The 17,590-nt window shown below is 41.2% G+C and overlaps 1 protein-coding gene across 1 annotated transcript; it reads left to right on the forward strand.

Annotated features, from left to right (window-relative positions):
* Positions 1-815: 815 nt before the first annotated feature.
* LOC308280918 (protein NLRC3-like) lies at positions 816-13,359 on the forward strand (the record flags this gene model as incomplete). Its single annotated transcript, XM_080755220.1, has 7 exons — positions 816-908; positions 2,478-2,649; positions 2,987-4,769; positions 5,658-5,831; positions 6,055-6,225; positions 10,334-10,380; positions 13,195-13,359. Coding segments are annotated over 7 exons (2,605 nt in total), but the record flags the coding sequence as incomplete, so codon positions are not given.
* Between the last annotated feature and the right edge of the window lie 4,231 nt (positions 13,360-17,590).

The following is a 17,590-nucleotide window of genomic DNA, read 5'->3' on the forward strand; positions in this document are numbered from 1 at the left end:
ATACACTGGAAATCTACTGTTTTGCCATTGGCATGACATGTGAAGTTTTTAAATGGCAAATCTGTAGTCTTCAACCGTCTGGCAGAGTCAATAACCAACACCAGGAGCAAATAAATATGATATTAAAATGATAATGAATTTCCATCAGGGTTCATCAGCAGAGATCAGCCTCTCCTGTTCCCAGCTGTGTCTCCATGAAGAGTGACGCGTCCAAGGGAAGATTTATGAACTTCAAAGATGACTCTACTGACCACAGGTTTGAATTTATAAACAAATGATTGAAAGTTTAACATTGACCAAGAATTCATTGAACATGACTTCAAATTCAAAGCCTGATCGAACCCTTCAACCCCTTGCTTATTGTAAAACGCTCTGGATTGAGAGCGTCTGCTAAATGCCTAAAATGTAATTGTAATTTAAAACTAGTTTTTCAACACACAACCCCGATGCTAAAGCTAGTGTACATGACAGAAATACTGTTGCTCAGATGCTGATTGTGTGAGCTATGGTTCAGCAGTTCTAGGCCAAAACATGATCTGAGAAGTTTGGTCAGAGGTTCTTTCTTAGCTTACTGGAAGTAAGACTGGTTTTGGACTGGTTTCACACCAACCAGTCCAACGGTGCCAGAGATTATTATACACGCATGCATTTGTTTGGCTCTTCATTCTGTTGATCTAGCGTGTGTGTGTGTGTGTGTGTGTGTGTGTGTGTGTGTGTGTGTGTGTGTGTGTGTGTGTGTGTGTGTGTGTGTGTGTGTGTGTGTGTGTGTGTGTGTGTGTGTTGTCTCCACAGAGTCAACCAGCTGAGCTCCCAGGATGTCATTGGTCAATGTGATCAGGAGCATCAAACAGAACAGGATGTCATTGGTCAATGTGATCAGGAACATCAAACAGAACAGGATGTCATTGGTCAGTGTGATCAGGAACATCAAACAGAGCTGGACATCATATTTAAGGTGAGTTCATTCATAACACATTGTATTGATCTAACAGTGACATTAAATGATCAGTTGCATTGGTTAATAATAAAACCCTGATATCATGATATATACAGTATAATGCATTGGTTCTCAAAGTGGGGAACCCTTATGGGTCTGTAACTCAGAGAGTGTACACATAAAACCAAATGGACCCCTCAGGTACACGCTCAGAGTTTTACAACATAAAGTGGGGCCCCAGAAATGTAAATGTCATTAATCCTGTAAGGCCCGAATTAATTTCTACTTGCCAAAAAAAAGTCCTAATCAGAGGAAAATGTAATATTTTATATGTTTTTGTAAGGTTTTATAGCCATAAATCATAAAACATGCTCTAATTTACATTTTGGGGAGGGATATTTTTCACAATAATAACATTATGTACATGTTCTAGACAGTCTAATGATCACCAATATCTATCTATCTATCTATCTTTCTATCGATCGATCGATAGACTCTAAATGCCATTTTGGGGGTCCTTGACATGAAAAGGTTTGAGAATCACTGATCTAATGGACAGATTGTCAGTTCATCCATACTTCCTGGATGATGAACCCTAACTATAGAGTGACCACATGAACTATCCTGTAGCGCCACCCTCTGGACAAAATGCCACTTTTCTAAAAGATATCTCATAATGCGGAGGTGTCAAACTGGTGGCCCACAAACCCAATAAATAACATTGAGATTTAAGGTTGGACATTCAACGATAATTTGCGAGTTCAGCTACAAACCTTTCATATTGTAGCCTCCCTGTTGGGGTTTTCTGTAAATTGTAGCCTGTATATTCCTGACCAATGAGAGGGAGAGTTAGGGGATCAGCATGAAGCTCTGGGATTGGTCGAGAGGGTTTTGGTGTGTGTGCTTGCTGGGTAGTTTGTGTGTGTCCTGCCTGACTAACTGTGAGTGTGTTGTAATGCTGTTGCATAAGCCTCAGTTTGAATAATGAAGAATAAAAGAGACAAATAGAAAAAAAAGAAAGCTGGAAATCCCTTTTTCTAAATGTTTTAGTCTAGGCAAAAAAGTTAGAAATTGTCATTGTCTCTTTGTTTTGGTCATTTATCTATTCTATTTGTTTCATTTCATTATGAAAATCAACAGAAAGAATGAACATTTATCAGCTAAGTAGCCTATGACTGTGTAAACACAAATGTAAACCCTATATATTTCATTGTTTATAGAGCTTGAAGATCGACTATTTACACAGAATATTTGGATATTTTGACACGCCCAGAATAGGATTGTTAGGGTTCTAGTTGTTAAAGACTATATCTATATATCTCTATCTATATCTATATCTATATCTATATATTTATATATATCTCTATCTATCTATCTATCTATCCATCCATCCATCCATCCATCCATCCATCCATCCATCCATCCATCCATCCATCCATCCATCCATCCATCCATCCATCCATCCATCCATCCATCCATCCATCCATCCATCCAAAACTGTAGGACGGATTGAAACTTTATATTGGATTTTGCATTTCAGCTGCTTAAGGAGAATATCATCACATCCGAGACCGAGCTGGAGATGTTCAAGAGGCTTCTGACAACAGATTACCCAGAATGCTTAGAGAGTCAGAGGGAGGGAGTTCTGAACATCTCACTGCAACTCCTGAGGATCCTGAAGGAGAAGAAGCTGACTGATATCCTAGAGAGCAGTAAGAAACTCTTTATTCACATCATTAATATGATGTAATGTAGGTGGAACAGAGCAGTGTCAGGACTTTACAGTGCAGATATCTTAGGACAACCAGCAAATGAGGGCAGATTGGAGAACATGTTCATTGATAAGAAACTCATTATTAAACTTTTGTTTAAACATGATGAATGATTTAGATATTCTGACATCAAACAGAAGACTTTTCCATAGTTCAGAGGCTTCTGCTTTGGACACATGATCCCCTTTTAACTATAGATTGGTAAAGACCTCTCATTGGAGGACCACATCTATCATAACATGGACTTAATGATAACCTTTGTTCTTTGGTCATTTAGAAACTCTTGCTCCAGTGTATAAACAACAACTCAAGTCTAATCTGAGGAAGAAGTTTCAGTCTTTGTGTGAGTGGAACACAAAACAACCAAACCAACCAACAACAACTCTGAATAAGATCTTCACAGAGCTCTTCATCACAGTGGGAGGGAGGGGAGAGGTCAATAAAGAACACGAGGTCAGACAGATTGAAACAGCATCCAGGAAACCATCCAGACAAGAAACAACAATAAAATTTGAAGACATCTTTAAGCCTTTACCTGGACAAAATGAACCAATCAGAACGGTGATGACGAAGGGAGTGGCTGGCATCGGTAAAACAGTCTTAGCACAAAAGTACGCTCAGGACTGGGCAGAAGACAAAACCAACCAGGATGTCGACTTTGTATTTCCTTTCACTTTCCGAGCGCTGAATTTGATGCTGAAGGAGAAGAAGAATTTCAGCTTGGTGGACCTTGTGCATCGCTTGTTGGGTGAAACCAAGGAAGCGGTCATCTCCAGCTTGAAAGCATCCAATGTTGTCTTCATCCTTGATGGGCTAGATGAGAGTCGGATTCCTCTACACTTCCAGAAAAATGAAATCTGTACTGATGTCACAAAGCCAACTTCGGTGAACGTGTTGCTGACCAACCTCATCAGTGGTCACCTGCTTCCCTCTGCTCGCATCTGGATAACGACACGACCTGCAGCAGCTGAGCTGATCCCTAGAGATTATGTTGACAGGATGACAGAGGTTAGAGGGTTCACTGAACCCCAGAAAGATGAATACTTCATGAAGAGATTCAGTGATGATGAGAACCAGGCCAGAACAGTCACCTCACACATCAAGACATCACGAAGCCTCCACATCATGTGTCACATCCCAGTATTCTGCTGGATCACTGCTTTTGTTCTGGAGGACATGTTGAAAACAGAAGAGCAAGGAGCACTTCCAAAGACACAGACTGCAATGTACATCCACTTCATCGATGTTCAGTCCAAGCAGAAAAATGTCAAATATTCTGATTGTGTACCAGACCATAAGGCCATTCTGTCTCTGGCAAAACTGGCTTTTGAACAAATGAAGAAAGGTAACGTGATCTTCTATGAGGCAGACCTGATAGAGTGCAGTATTAATATCAGAGATGCAGCAGTGTACTCAGGAGTGTTCACGCAGATCTTCAAAGAGGAGCATGGGTTGTGTGAAGACCAGGTTTTCTGCTTTGTCCATCTGAGCATCCAAGAGTTTCTGGCAGCTCTTTATGTCTTTCACTCATTCATCAACACTGGTGTCAACCCCCTGCCAACCTCTATCTGGTCAAAGCTTTTTAGAGGCAAACCTGATATGAATCACCTCTACCAGAGTGCTGTAGACATGGCCATACAGAGTCCAAATGGTCACTGGGACTTGTTTCTACGTTTCCTGCTGGGCTTCTCATTGGAGACCAATCAGACTCTCTTGCAAAGACTGTTTGGTCTGAGAAAAATTGAGTCACAGGAAAATCAGGAAACGGTTGACTACATCAAGAAGAAGATCAGGGAGAACCCCTCTCCAGAGAGAAGCATAAATCTGTTCCACTGTCTGAATGAGCTCAATGACCATTCTCTAGAAGAGGAGGTCCAGCAGAACCTCAGTTCAGGAAGCCTCTCCACTGCCAACCTCTCTCCTTCTCAGTGGTCAGCTCTGGTCTTCATCTTGCTCTCATCAGAAAAGGAGCTGGACGTGTTTGACCTGAAGAAATACGGTGCTTCAGAGGAGGCTTTTCTGGGGCTTCTGCCAGTGGTCAAAGCATCCAATAAAGCTCTGTAAGTGATATGATACAGTAACTGGATACATTTAATATATTGCTTCATTTTCCTTAAAACAAACATGGATATTGATTTACTTACTTTTTCTTCAGGCTCAGTGGATGTAGCCTCTCAAAGAGATGTTGTGAGAAGTTGTCATCAGTTCTCTACAACGCCTCTAGTTTGAAGGAAATTGATCTCAGCAACAATGATTTGACCGATTCTGGAGTGAAAAAACTCTCTGCTGGACTAGGGAGTCCAGACTGTACACTGGAGATACTGAGGTCAGTATTCCTAACATGTACAGAACACCATTCATATCCTGGTTTAAATACAAGTGGAGATTCCCCTGATTATTTCATGTATATTTATTTAGGGAGAGTCAGACAAAGTCTGATACTGGATACATTGTTATCTTTGTTTTACAGGGGGAAAAAAGAGAGCGACAACATAGTATGTTTTTTTTTTATCATTAACTAATTATTTTATCACTATCACTGTTTCTCCAGGCTGAGTGGCTGTAACCTGTCTGAGAGATGCTGTGAGGAGTTATCATCACTCTTCAGCTCCAACTCCTCTAGTTTGAAGGAAATTGATCTCAGTAACAATGATTTGACCGATTCCGGAGTGAAAAAACTCTCTGCTGGACTGGGGAGTCCAGACTGTACGCTGGTGACACTCAGGTCAGTATTCCTAACATGTACGGAACACCATTCATATCCTGGTTTAAATACAAGTAGAGATTCTCCTGATTATTTCATGTATATTTATTTAGGGAGAGTCAGACAAAGTCTGATACTGGATACATTGTTATCTTTGTTTTACAGGGAAAAAAGAGAGACAACATGGTAATGTTTATTTTTTTATCATTAACTAATTATTTTATCACTATCACTGTTTCTTCAGGCTGAGTGGCTGTAACCTGTCTGAGAGATGCTGTGAGGAGTTATCATCACTCTTAAGCTCCAACTCCTCTAGTTTGAAGGAAATTGATCTCAGTAACAATAATTTGACCGATTACGGAGTGAAAAAACTCTCTGGTGGACTGGGGAGTCCAGACTGTACACTGGAGACACTCAGGTCAGTATTCCTGAACATGTACAGAACACTATTCATATCAGAGTTTAAATATGTTGGAGAATACCTTGATTTTTGATTCACATTTAATTAGAGGGAGGCGGGGAAAGACAGGAAATAGCTATTGTATTATCTTAGCTATGTTTGGTGGACATGTCATAGCCTATATGGCAGAGATGCTGAGTGACATTTGTGTTGTATCGCGTGCGTGCGTGCATGCGTGTAGGTTGTCAGGCTGTATGGTCTCAGAGGAAGGCTGTTCTGCTCTGGTCTCAGCTCTGAGGTCCAACCCCTCCCACCTGAAAGAGCTTGATTTGAGCTATAATCACTTGGGAGACTGTGTGGAGCATCTCTCTGCTGGAGTGAAGGATCCAGGCTGGGGATTGAAGACTCACAGGTAGGGAAAGACATGCTGCCACTCAGTGCCAATGGCTTCTAGTAGGTTTAGAGGAGAGAAATCATACTCTGATGCTGTATAGTAGGGCGTTTCAACTGTTCTGTGCCCTAAGCCTAGACAATAGGCTCTATGCACAGCAGCCATTTTGGAGAGAAGTTGGATGGTCTTCCCACTTCCTTCAAAGGTGTTAACAATGATACTAATGAAGGCTCTGTTCCATTTCATGTTGCACAGTGGTTCTCAAACCTTTTATGCCTGCATTTGGTTCCATTTGAACATTCTCAGAGTAACACCTTTAAAGGGGTCATTTGAAACCCCCAAAGAAGCACAAGGATCCCTGGACCACACTTTGAGACCCCCTGGTGTAGCAGAGTGTTTCCAGTGGGCCAACATGCACAATATGCTCTGTTTGAGCAGAATGGAACAGAGCCTTCATTAGTATTATTGGTAACACCTCCGAAGGAAGTGAGAAGACCATCCAACTTCTCTCCAAAATGGCTGCTGTGCATATAGCCTATTTGAAGTCCCTTTCATCAATTCTAAACACATGAATTCTGGTGCTTGCTTAATGTGAAAATGCACTCTGCTTTGAGACTCCACTCCATCACAACATGGTTGATGCCTACCATGTCTGTACTGACTGACAGACAGTGAAAGGTCACATTTATTTGAGAAAATAACAAAACCAAAACTACTCTAAAGTAACAGACACGTGTGGCTAAATTACTTTAATTTCTTTAAGACTATAGTTGAATAACCATGCTGTATAGTATTGTGTAATGTTTGGTGTAAAATCCTTATCAATCTGTTGGAAAACTTGTTTTATTAATCTTTTTAAAAACAACTTAAAACTAAAATCTATATCCGATCTACAAACTCACAATGACAATGTGCCTTGTTGTGAGCTTGTAGATCGGCTATTTTCAATATTTCTACCTTACACTCTTGTATAACAAAGGGTATAACTACTAGTAAGACACATAAGGGCGAAAAGCGACTTCGCCCTAAAGGGCACCTATAGACTACATGACAGTCTAACCAGAGTGGCTGGTTCTACAGACAGGGATCTCCATATTTGGGCATAAAGGGATCGTATGTAACCGACGTGGCCTCCATATATGGGCTCACAATGTATCTACAAGCTCACTCACAACACATCACATTGTGAGCTTGTAGATCTGCTATTCTTGGTGAATGTTCCCCCCAGAATTCACCATATTCCTGGCCATTCTATGGAGGCTGCCATTTTCCTTTTACAGAGGGCGCTGGAGCATTTTTCTTTGTGTGCTGCTTCATAAACATCTTTTCACTTCCTCCCAAGTAAGGAAGTGACATGGAATTGTCTGTTGCCAGATTTTGCCAAAGAAATAAGCCCAACGGAAGCAACTACAGTAGGCTATACTACTTTACATTCACATTTGAAAATAGCAGATCAAGCTCACAATGTGTCACATTGTGACACATTGTGAGCTTGTATATTTGCTATTTAAAAATATTGAGGGAAAACATTTTTTTTGAATATTTTTGAAACATTTTAACAACATAAATCTGTGTGGAGGTCCCTGTGGCACCACATATTTTCAGATGGGGGTCTGCGACTGTGGACAAATATGTAATCTGGGGTCCTTGATATGAAAAGATTTGGGAACCACTGGTTTAAAAAATATTAGAAAGTAAGCCCAATAAGCAATTATTATTTTAGAGACACAAATTGCTTATTATAAGCAGACATGGCAACCCAGGTACATTCAGAGCCCAGAGCCTAGAACGCCAACTACTGACACTTTAATCCAAGAGGGCGATAGCAAGAGGGTGCAAAAGACCTGTACTTCCCGTTTCTGTGTGACGTAGGTAGATACCTTTTTAGGAGGCGGAAGCATGTTTGGAGTCTATTCATTTACAATGGGAGAGCTAACGTGAACACAGAGCAAAATAATAGTTCAGAAGCTATAGTCACGAACTAAATATTGGACCAGATCATCACAAGCCACATAATATTAACAAAATTGTCATACTAAAGTGGCTTTTTTCACTGAGAAAATCAACTTTATTATTGCTCTTTAGCTGTCCCAGCAACACACTCTCGCGGGATCTATAGCACCAGTAAACAGGACGTGCGCGAGATTTGCCGTCAGAGCCAGCGCCCACTTAGGCTACGGTCACACAGTCGGCTCTTAGGCTCGTAACCCCCATTCACTCCCATGTTAAGGGAAAATACGGACATGATGTATCACGCGCCACCGGGGACGCGTCGGAGGCGTTTCCGGCCGATCATTTCCTCCACGAGCTGGGGGTTCATGGTTCAGCACTGCTCTACTATCACCCGGCAGTGATGCTCACTATCCAATGGGACAGAACGTCCTGTGGAGCTGGTTTTTACCTTGTAGTTTTCTTTCATCACCCAGCTCTCCAAATACAGAGGGAATGTGTGGAAAATAACTCAAAACAAACGGCCAGACACATGCTTCAATAAACACATGTGCTTCAATAAATGTAAACACCTTATTGTTGTTGAATCGCCAGACTGAATAGCTTGTGTGAGCATAATAATAAAGAATTGCAGAATGATATTACTATCCAAAATATATATTTTTATTAACTCTCCATAACACATAATCACACACAAACGTGGGCTACAAAAAACAAATAAAACGAAACATCTGTTTTATTGGCATAAATAACCATATGGATCTGTCATTAATAATTAATGATGTAATTCACATATAGCCTATTAAACCCTCTATTCTCAGTAAAAACGGACCCACATTTCTTTGACTGCTTTATATAAATCTTTACAAAAAATAGACAATCTACAAGCTCACAATGCGACGCAGAGCGACACGTTGTGAGCTTGTAGATTGGCTATTTTTGCTTATTCCCCCCCAGAGCTGGGGTTCATATTTGGTTTGATTGAAGAATTTATTAGAAGGTTGCATAGGAAACAGTAGTTCATGACAGTACAAATCACTGGTACAAGCCCAACTAAAAGGATATCATTGTAAGCTTTTAGGCTAATTTACACAGGAGCCACTTGTACTTGTACTCATATAACATTGAAAGAGAACACAGTACTTTGCATAGTGAATTGTCAGTAACAAAAGGGGACAAATAAAAAAGCAGTCACAAAAATAAAATAACAGGGGAAAAAATAAATAAACATTGAAATAGGAGACATGGTCTAGTTTCAGGTTGTGCACTAATGTTTATATTTGCTGGATAGGCCTACTGTGGAATTCATATTATTGTTATTGCACATGCATGTTTATGGGCATTGATATAGTGTGTGAGGGCTAATTAGCACCCATTTATACAGTTCTCCCTCATCTGAGTCATCACACTCATGCACATTCCTGCTACCTGGCCGATCGATTTTCACACCTTTCTCCCATAGAAATGCAAATGTTGGCACCCCATTGAAACGCCCATGATTATTGTTCTCATGTTGATTACTGTAGGGTATTCCTTGATCTGTCCTTCTGCAAATCGCGCTAGTCAAAAGAACTACACGTCCTTCTGACCAGCGCCATGTTGACTTTCCCATAATGCAGCTCGGGGTTCACAGGAACAGCCGAGGATGATAGGATATGGAATTACACCAGGCGCGAGTACGAGCCTCTCAGGAGCCGAAGAGCCGACTGTCTGACCGTAGCCTTAGGAGTCTATTTGTAGGATTTGTGTACCATGTCGCACTCTAGTGGATCCAATGAGGATGAGCTATCTTCATTAATTAAATATCTTTGCTTTAATGCAAGGACAACAGCAAGTCAAATGATGTTTTTCAGGCCAGCTTTTTCAGCCTCCGCCTCTTTCAGGATATGAACAGGAAGCCGGGGGCGGGGCCAGGAATAACGTGAATAGGGATGCTGGGATTTAAGTGGTTAAACACCAAGTATAAAAGTTATTTTCAATCTGTGGAAAATTATTTTCCTCATGACATAAACTGTATTTAGGATTTACATATTTGACATAAATGTAAGGTAGTGTAAGTAACAATGTAATTCAAGGGTGTCATGGATGAAGTCGTTTACAGGGTGACCTGAGACAAACATGTTTTAGAACCTCAGCTATAGACTATGAAGGCCTGACTTTGTCTCTCTTCCTCCCACAGTGTGGACCATGGTGGAGAGAAGAGGCTGAAACCAGGTCTGAGGAAGTGTAAGTCTTTATTCTGTTTTATTCATGAAATCAAAGCAGCACAAACAGCATGTGACATTCAATCATTAACATCCTACTGTGAAGGAAGATCATCAGTAATTAAATGAACAAATATAGGTATTTAATTTAATTACTTTAATTAATCTAACTTCTCTATGAAGCAAAAGTTGATGTGGGTTTTAATAGTATTCCTATTCTGGGAGGAACATGAGCTGAAAATAGGCCGGCATGAGAAACACTGATGAATGATCTGATTTACCAAAAGCTGGGCGCACCAGTGATTTGTATGCATTTTTTATCGATGTGTAGCAGTGGTCCAGTGTTTTGTCAAGCCGAGTATTTACTGTAACATGCTGGTACATTTTTGGCATAACTTTCCTCAAAGATGCCTGATTCAAATCACCCAAAACCACCAGTGACGCATGAGGATGACGATTTTCAGCATTGCATATAGCCGTGTATAGCTCTTTACACGCAAGCTCTGTGTTAGCTTTAGGGTGAATGTACACAGCAAATAGTATTACAGCTGAAAACTCTCTTGGCAAAAAGTATGGCCTACATAGCAGAGCAAGGAATTCAAGATCTGGGGAGCAAAACGACTGTAACTCGTGCACAGAGTTCTGATTACACCAATTGTCATTAATCATAAAACACACTCCCCCACCTTTGGATTTGTCCGTTATTCCATTGTCTCTGTCCATACGAAACATGGAAAATCCGACGGGTGATGTTACCGAGTCGAGTGGCTTTAGGTGTGTTTCCGTTAAGCAAATCACGTTGCATTGTTTCGTTTCCTTGTTGTATTTGATCCTAGCGTGGAGCAGATCCAGTTTGTTATCCAGGGAGTTAACGTTGGATAAAATAATGATTGATTGATTGGTTATAGTAAATAGTGATGCAAACTCATTCATAAATAGACTATGGGGCTTTTAAGCTGTGACTTCATTTTGTAGTCAGACCTCCAAGTAGATTTATTGTCAATATCTGTCTCTCGCTATTTCAACAGATCCGAGACAAAAATAATGACTAAAGTATAATTTTACCACTTTCCTTTCAACAACAAAGAGAAGAAAAATTTGTAAATAGTAAAAATAGTAAAAAGATTCACAGGCGCTGGGGCCTTTTGGCCCCAAAAGTTCTCCTCTGCCTACAAAAATGTTGTAGGCAGAGTAGAACTTTTGGGGCCAAATCATTTAATGATGCCAGACTTAACAGCCCCATTGTAGTCTACATATTGATAGGTGATAGATGACTCAATCATAAATACACTTGATAGACTGTAGTCTACATTTTGAACCATTTGATAACATTATCAGTTTTTGTTTTCTAATCAATATCAAGCGTTGCACTCTGCACTCTAAAGTGTGTGTGTGTGTGTGTGTGTGTGTGTGTGTGTGTGTGTGTGTGTGTGTGTGTGTGTGTGTGTGTGTGTGTGTGTGTTCACGTGCAAACATGAGTGCGTACAAGTGTGAGAGACAGAGAGATACAAACAGAAATCGGACGGACAGAGTGTTACAGTGGTTTCTCTTTCATTTCTCTTATTCTGAAATTCTTCTGGCATTTATACTTTTTGCCGTATCGAAAATAATATCAAACCGTAACCCTTAAATATGGTGGCAAACTGAACTGTGAATTTAGTGAACCGTTACAGGCTTAGACTGTACATACTTATTAATAGTTATTGTACATACTAGTAAGACGCCTCATATAGTTAACTATTTACCAGATCTACAAGCTCACAACTCGATGGGTCAGATTGTGAGCTTGTAGATCGGCTATTTTGCAATACAAAAGTGACAATGAAAGTGGTTAAAGGCCTGTCCATACACTCAGAAATGTTCGTTTCAACTAGAAAATGACGTCATAAGCAACTTCTGAAAAGCATTACCCCAAATTAGAGTTCAGAAATCTGCACGTAGGAAAGTCGGAACTCTCTGAAGAAAAGTTGGGTTTCAGACGGTATGGAGATGTGATGACACGCCCAAAGAATATCATTATGTTACAGTAGGTCACATGGTCTTTCTCCAAACAGCTGTTAGTAGTGAATGTATACTTGGTCTGTCGTACGGGGCCGCGCACATACAAAATAGACGATTTACAAGCTCACAATGTGTCACGTCCACAACGCTTTGTGACCTTGTAACACAGTTATGTATTCTGTCACCACACACACACACACACACACACACACACACACACACACACACACACACACACACACACACAGTTTGCTTAGACCGATTAGACTGAAGGACACAGCCGTTAAACATGTCCAGAGCATGGGAGCAGAAAGCCAGACCCTGGACAAAATAGTAGGTCCCCACAACGGTTAGGTTTAGGGTTAGGGTTAGGGTTAGGTTTAAGGTTAGGGGTTAGGGGTTAGGTTTAGGGATAGAGGTTAGGGTAAGGCCACAGGACTTGCATAAAAATGAATGGAAGTCTATGTAATGTCCCCACAAGTGATGTAAATACACACACACACACACACACACACACACACACACACACACACACACACACACACACACACACACACACACACACACACACACACACACACACACACACACACACACACCTCCCCCCTCCCCCCTCTCCTCTCCTCTCCTCTCCTCTCCTCTCCTCTCCTCTCCTCTCCTCTCCTCTCCTCTCCTCTCCTCTCCTCTCCTCTCCTCTCCTCAATGGGTTAATGGAAGCAATGCCCCCCCCCCCCCCCCCACGGTGACAATACCACTCTAAACTCTAAACAACAACAATAATAATATTGATGAGGTTTTAATTAGTTGTGATGTTTTGTCATGTGTTTTCTCACAGATTCCTGTTCACTCTCACTGGATGTGAACACAGTGGACAACAACCTCGTCCTGTCAGAGGAGGACAGGAAGGTGACTTATACAGGACGACACCAAGGTTACCCTGATCATCCAGAGAGATTCACCACTAGGCAGCTGGTGTTGAGTAAAGAGAGTCTGTGTGAAGGTGGGAGGTCCTACTGGGAAGTGGAATGGAGAGGAGAGAATGTCTTTATAGCAGTCTGTTATAAAGACACCAACAGACAGGGTCATGAGTCATTGTTTGGAAACAATAGCAAGTCATGGTGTTTACAGTGCTTTAAGGGAAGCTACACGTTCAGACACAACAATGTTGATACTGCAGTGTCAGGACGTTGTCCCTCCAGAGAAGGCAGAGTGGGGGTGTACCTGGATCACAGTGCAGGGACTCTGTCATTTTACAGTGTTACTGACACCATGACCCGCCTCCATACAGTTCACACCACCTTCACACAACCTCTGTATGCAGGGATAGGGGTTCATTATATTGCAGCTACAGCAGAGCTGTGTAAGATGTGGTAGAGAGAGAGAGAGAGAGAGAGAGAGAGAGAGAGAGAGAGAGAGAGAGAGAGAGAGAGAGAGAGAGAGAGAGAGAGAGAGAGGGGTCAGACAGACAGACAGACAGACAGACAGACAGACAGACAGACAGACAGAGAGGGGGGGGGGGGGGGTTAGGTGCTGCAGTGCTGGTAGAAGTACTCATAGGACTTGAGTAAAAGTAGAAATACCACAATGTAGAAATAACTGTTACCAGCGTTCATATATAATCATGTTATTAATTAAAACTATATTGTTGATCATTAACCAGTTATGACCGATTTTATGGTTTGGCCATTCGAAAATATCAGACCTACAAGCTGACAACATGGCGCGATGTGACGCGCTGTGAACTTGTAGATCTGCTATTTTTTTCGAATTCTTTTGAATTTGTTTTTGATTTATTATTCAGACTCACTCCAGACATGTCAACAATTCATGTCAAGGACGCGTTATTTGAAATGACGCCGCAGCTCCAGGCGGAGCCGCTCGATTGTCCACGACACTGCAAGCGGCGCGAAGGCCAGCGGACCTTGGTCCTGCTCTTCGCCCCCGAGCGCCGCAGGCGCGAGTGGCCGCGAAGAGCGGGCCAGGGCCGGCCGCGCGAGTTACGAAGCCGTGGTGAATGCAATCGTTATATTTTGGGCAAGCGCACGATAAACGCCCTGTCCAAGCGACTACAATTGAGCACTCCCTAGCTCCGCTTCAGCCAATCAAAAGCTTCGGTGGGCGGGGTTTCCCTGGAGCTGCGGTGTCCTTTCCAATAACGCGTCAAGGACCCCCATATTAATGTCAAGGACCCCATATTAATTTCAAGGACCCCCACGAACCCCCATATTAATGTCAAGGACCCCAGGGACCCCCATATTAATGTCAAGAACCCCCAAGGACCCCCATATTAATGTCAAGGACCCCCATATTAATGTTAAGGACCCCCATATTAATGTCAAGGACCCCCATATTAATGTCAAGGACCCCCATATTGTCAAGGACCCCCAAGGACCCCCATATTAATGTCAAAAAACCCCAAGGACCCCCATATTAATGTCAAGGACCCCCAGATTAATATATGCAGATCCGCAGACCTTGATCTGAAAAGACCTTGTGCCAGGGACCCCCAAGAGAGAAGATTGTATACAAGGTATAAAACAGCCATGGTTAAAGTGGTTAAGCTGGTTGTGCTACTATATTAACACATTTAGCTGGGGACCCCCTGGAACCTCCTTCAAGGACCCCTGGATGATGGATCACTTTGAGAGAGAACGACTGCTCTAAGTCTAAGATATGATGCCCTGTGATGCAGACTAGTTAACGTTTTTATCCAGAAGGTGGCAGCAAAACTATTTAATTCAATTTACCATCAGTCATAAGCCTGTGTTCTGCTGTTCTGCTTCCTACTCTACACTTTTAAAATGTCATTGTGTGAATAACGGTGTGATTATAAAAGCACTGCCAACAGAAGTGTGATTCAACATGTCATAATGTGTAGATAATGATACATTGTTGATACAAATAACATGTAATAATACAATAATAACTAGAAGTACTGTTCCTACGAAACAGTGTGGGCTCGCTCGTAAATAAATAATTTTAAAAAATAACTAAAATTAAAAACTCTTAATCAAATAAATTGTTGTTTTTCCTTCATTTCTTATGTTTGCCAACGTGACTATATTCTGCAGTGTGCTAACTGTCATGTGAAGCTCAACCAATACTCCAGCTAACACCACTCCCAGATGTTTTTCTGCCAGTTGCACCTCATTGGCTAAGGGCTCTGCCTTTGTACTGTCTGCTACGGAACTTGGTAAATAAATTATGAAGATAACATGGTGTTCTCGCCTTTCGGGTGAGCCCACAATTATGGTGTAAGTCAGGAGTCTTCAAGGACCCTTAGTTGGTAAATAAATAATGAAGATAACATGGTGTTCTGTTATGGTGTCAGGGGTCTTCAAGGACCCTTAGTTGGTAAATAAATAATGAAGATAACATGGTGTTCTGTTATGGTGTCAGGGGTCTTCAAGGACCCTTAGCTCAATGGTTCTCAACCTGTGGGTCAGTGACTGCATGGTCCCCAGATGACTTTGAAGGGACAAAATGTCAAAATATACTCAAGTAGGAAAAGTAAGAGTACTCGTTATGCAGAATATATTTCAGAATGATATATAATCATGTTATTAATTCAAACTACTAATGTTGATCATGAACCAGTTATGCACGATTTTATGGTTTGGCCATTCGAAAATATCAGATCTACAAGCTCACAACGCGGCGTGATGAAACTTTACTTTTTCCTATGCAACCTTCTAATAATTTTTTTCAATCAATCAATCAATCAATCAATCAATCAATCAATCAATCAATCAATCAATCAATGTTCTGTGGCTCAAATGCTGAATAAATAATGGACTTTGATATGAATACTTGAGGGGATGTTTGGTCCTCACAAGTATAGAACACACACACACACACACACACACACACACACACACACACACACACACACACACACACACACACACACGCGCACGCACGCACGCACACACACACACACACACACACACACACACACACACACACACACACACACACACACACACACACACACACCTCAGCAGTACTAAGGGACATGTTCAAGTGGCAGAGTGATGGTGTAGTGGTCTATTAAGAGTTTGTAATATAGCTGATAAAAACATGTCTGCATGGACTAGAAAGACTTCTAGTATTCACTGTGGAGGGTCATTAATTGTGCTCTTGAAATACAAGGACTTTATGAAAGGATAAAGTTGATGCTGGATGCAGCCAGGAGGTTATTGAAGGTTGTGGAGAAGATGGCTCTATAGTTTACAGTGATACTCAAACTCAGGCCCGCGGGCCACTTCCGGCCCATGGCACCATTTTGACTGGCCCACCAATCAATCAGTCAATCCCCAAATTAAACCAAAATGGACGGATTCTTTTGAGATATTTTGAGATTTCTCACTCTCATGCAAATTCAACAACCACATATGTTTAATTTGGCAAAAAAAAAAAAAAAAAAAAAAACACTGTCAGTTGTTAAAGGAGCTATAGTCAACTTTTTCATTGTAGGGCCGACACTTTGTTTACATCCTAGTCTATAGACTAGAATGTAAACAAAGTGTCGGTCTGACAATGGCCAAAATGATTATTTTATTATTATTTTACGCTTTTTGTGGTCATTTTTGAATAGAAACACATATATGAAGCTTATTTTTTTATAAAATATTTTCGAAACATTATTTTTATTTTAGCATCCATTTTTCAAGAAAAAGTTGACTATAGCTCCTTTAAGATGGACAATGAAATACAGAAATGATCAAGTATCATAAATGTTGTCATTTTATCAACTGGCCTCTTGCCATTGTTGTAATGTGGCCCACAGGTTCAGAGGTTTGAATCCCCCTGCTCTGTACACTGAGGGAAGGTTACACACCTACTCTGTTGGGTCTGACTGGGTGGTAGAACTGCTCTGTACACTGAGGGAAGGTTACACACCTACTCTGTTGGGTCTGACTGGGAGGTAGACCTGACATGTTGGGAATGAGGTTAGTTTGCAGGTACGGTACTGTAGATGGCGATAATGCAATATTTATGGAAGCCAAACGCCAATAAGTCCAAAGAATAAGAAAAGAAAGGAAGTAATGCTGGAGTTAAATGTTTAGGTTTTTAAACATTCAGAGTTTAAAACTAGCCACCATAAATCCGCAACTGGAAAAGTTCACTACTGTTTTGCTGTTTTATCGTTGGACCACTTTAATGAACAGCCTATAGGGTGAAGGAGTGCTAATATGATGTTTGTAGCAGTTTGAACTTCAACACAATAA

The sequence above is a fragment of the Nannobrachium achirus genome, assembly GCF_963921795.1.
Source record: "Nannobrachium achirus genome assembly, contig: SCAFFOLD_333, whole genome shotgun sequence".
NCBI classification, from domain to species: Eukaryota; Metazoa; Chordata; class Actinopteri; order Myctophiformes; family Myctophidae; genus Nannobrachium; species Nannobrachium achirus.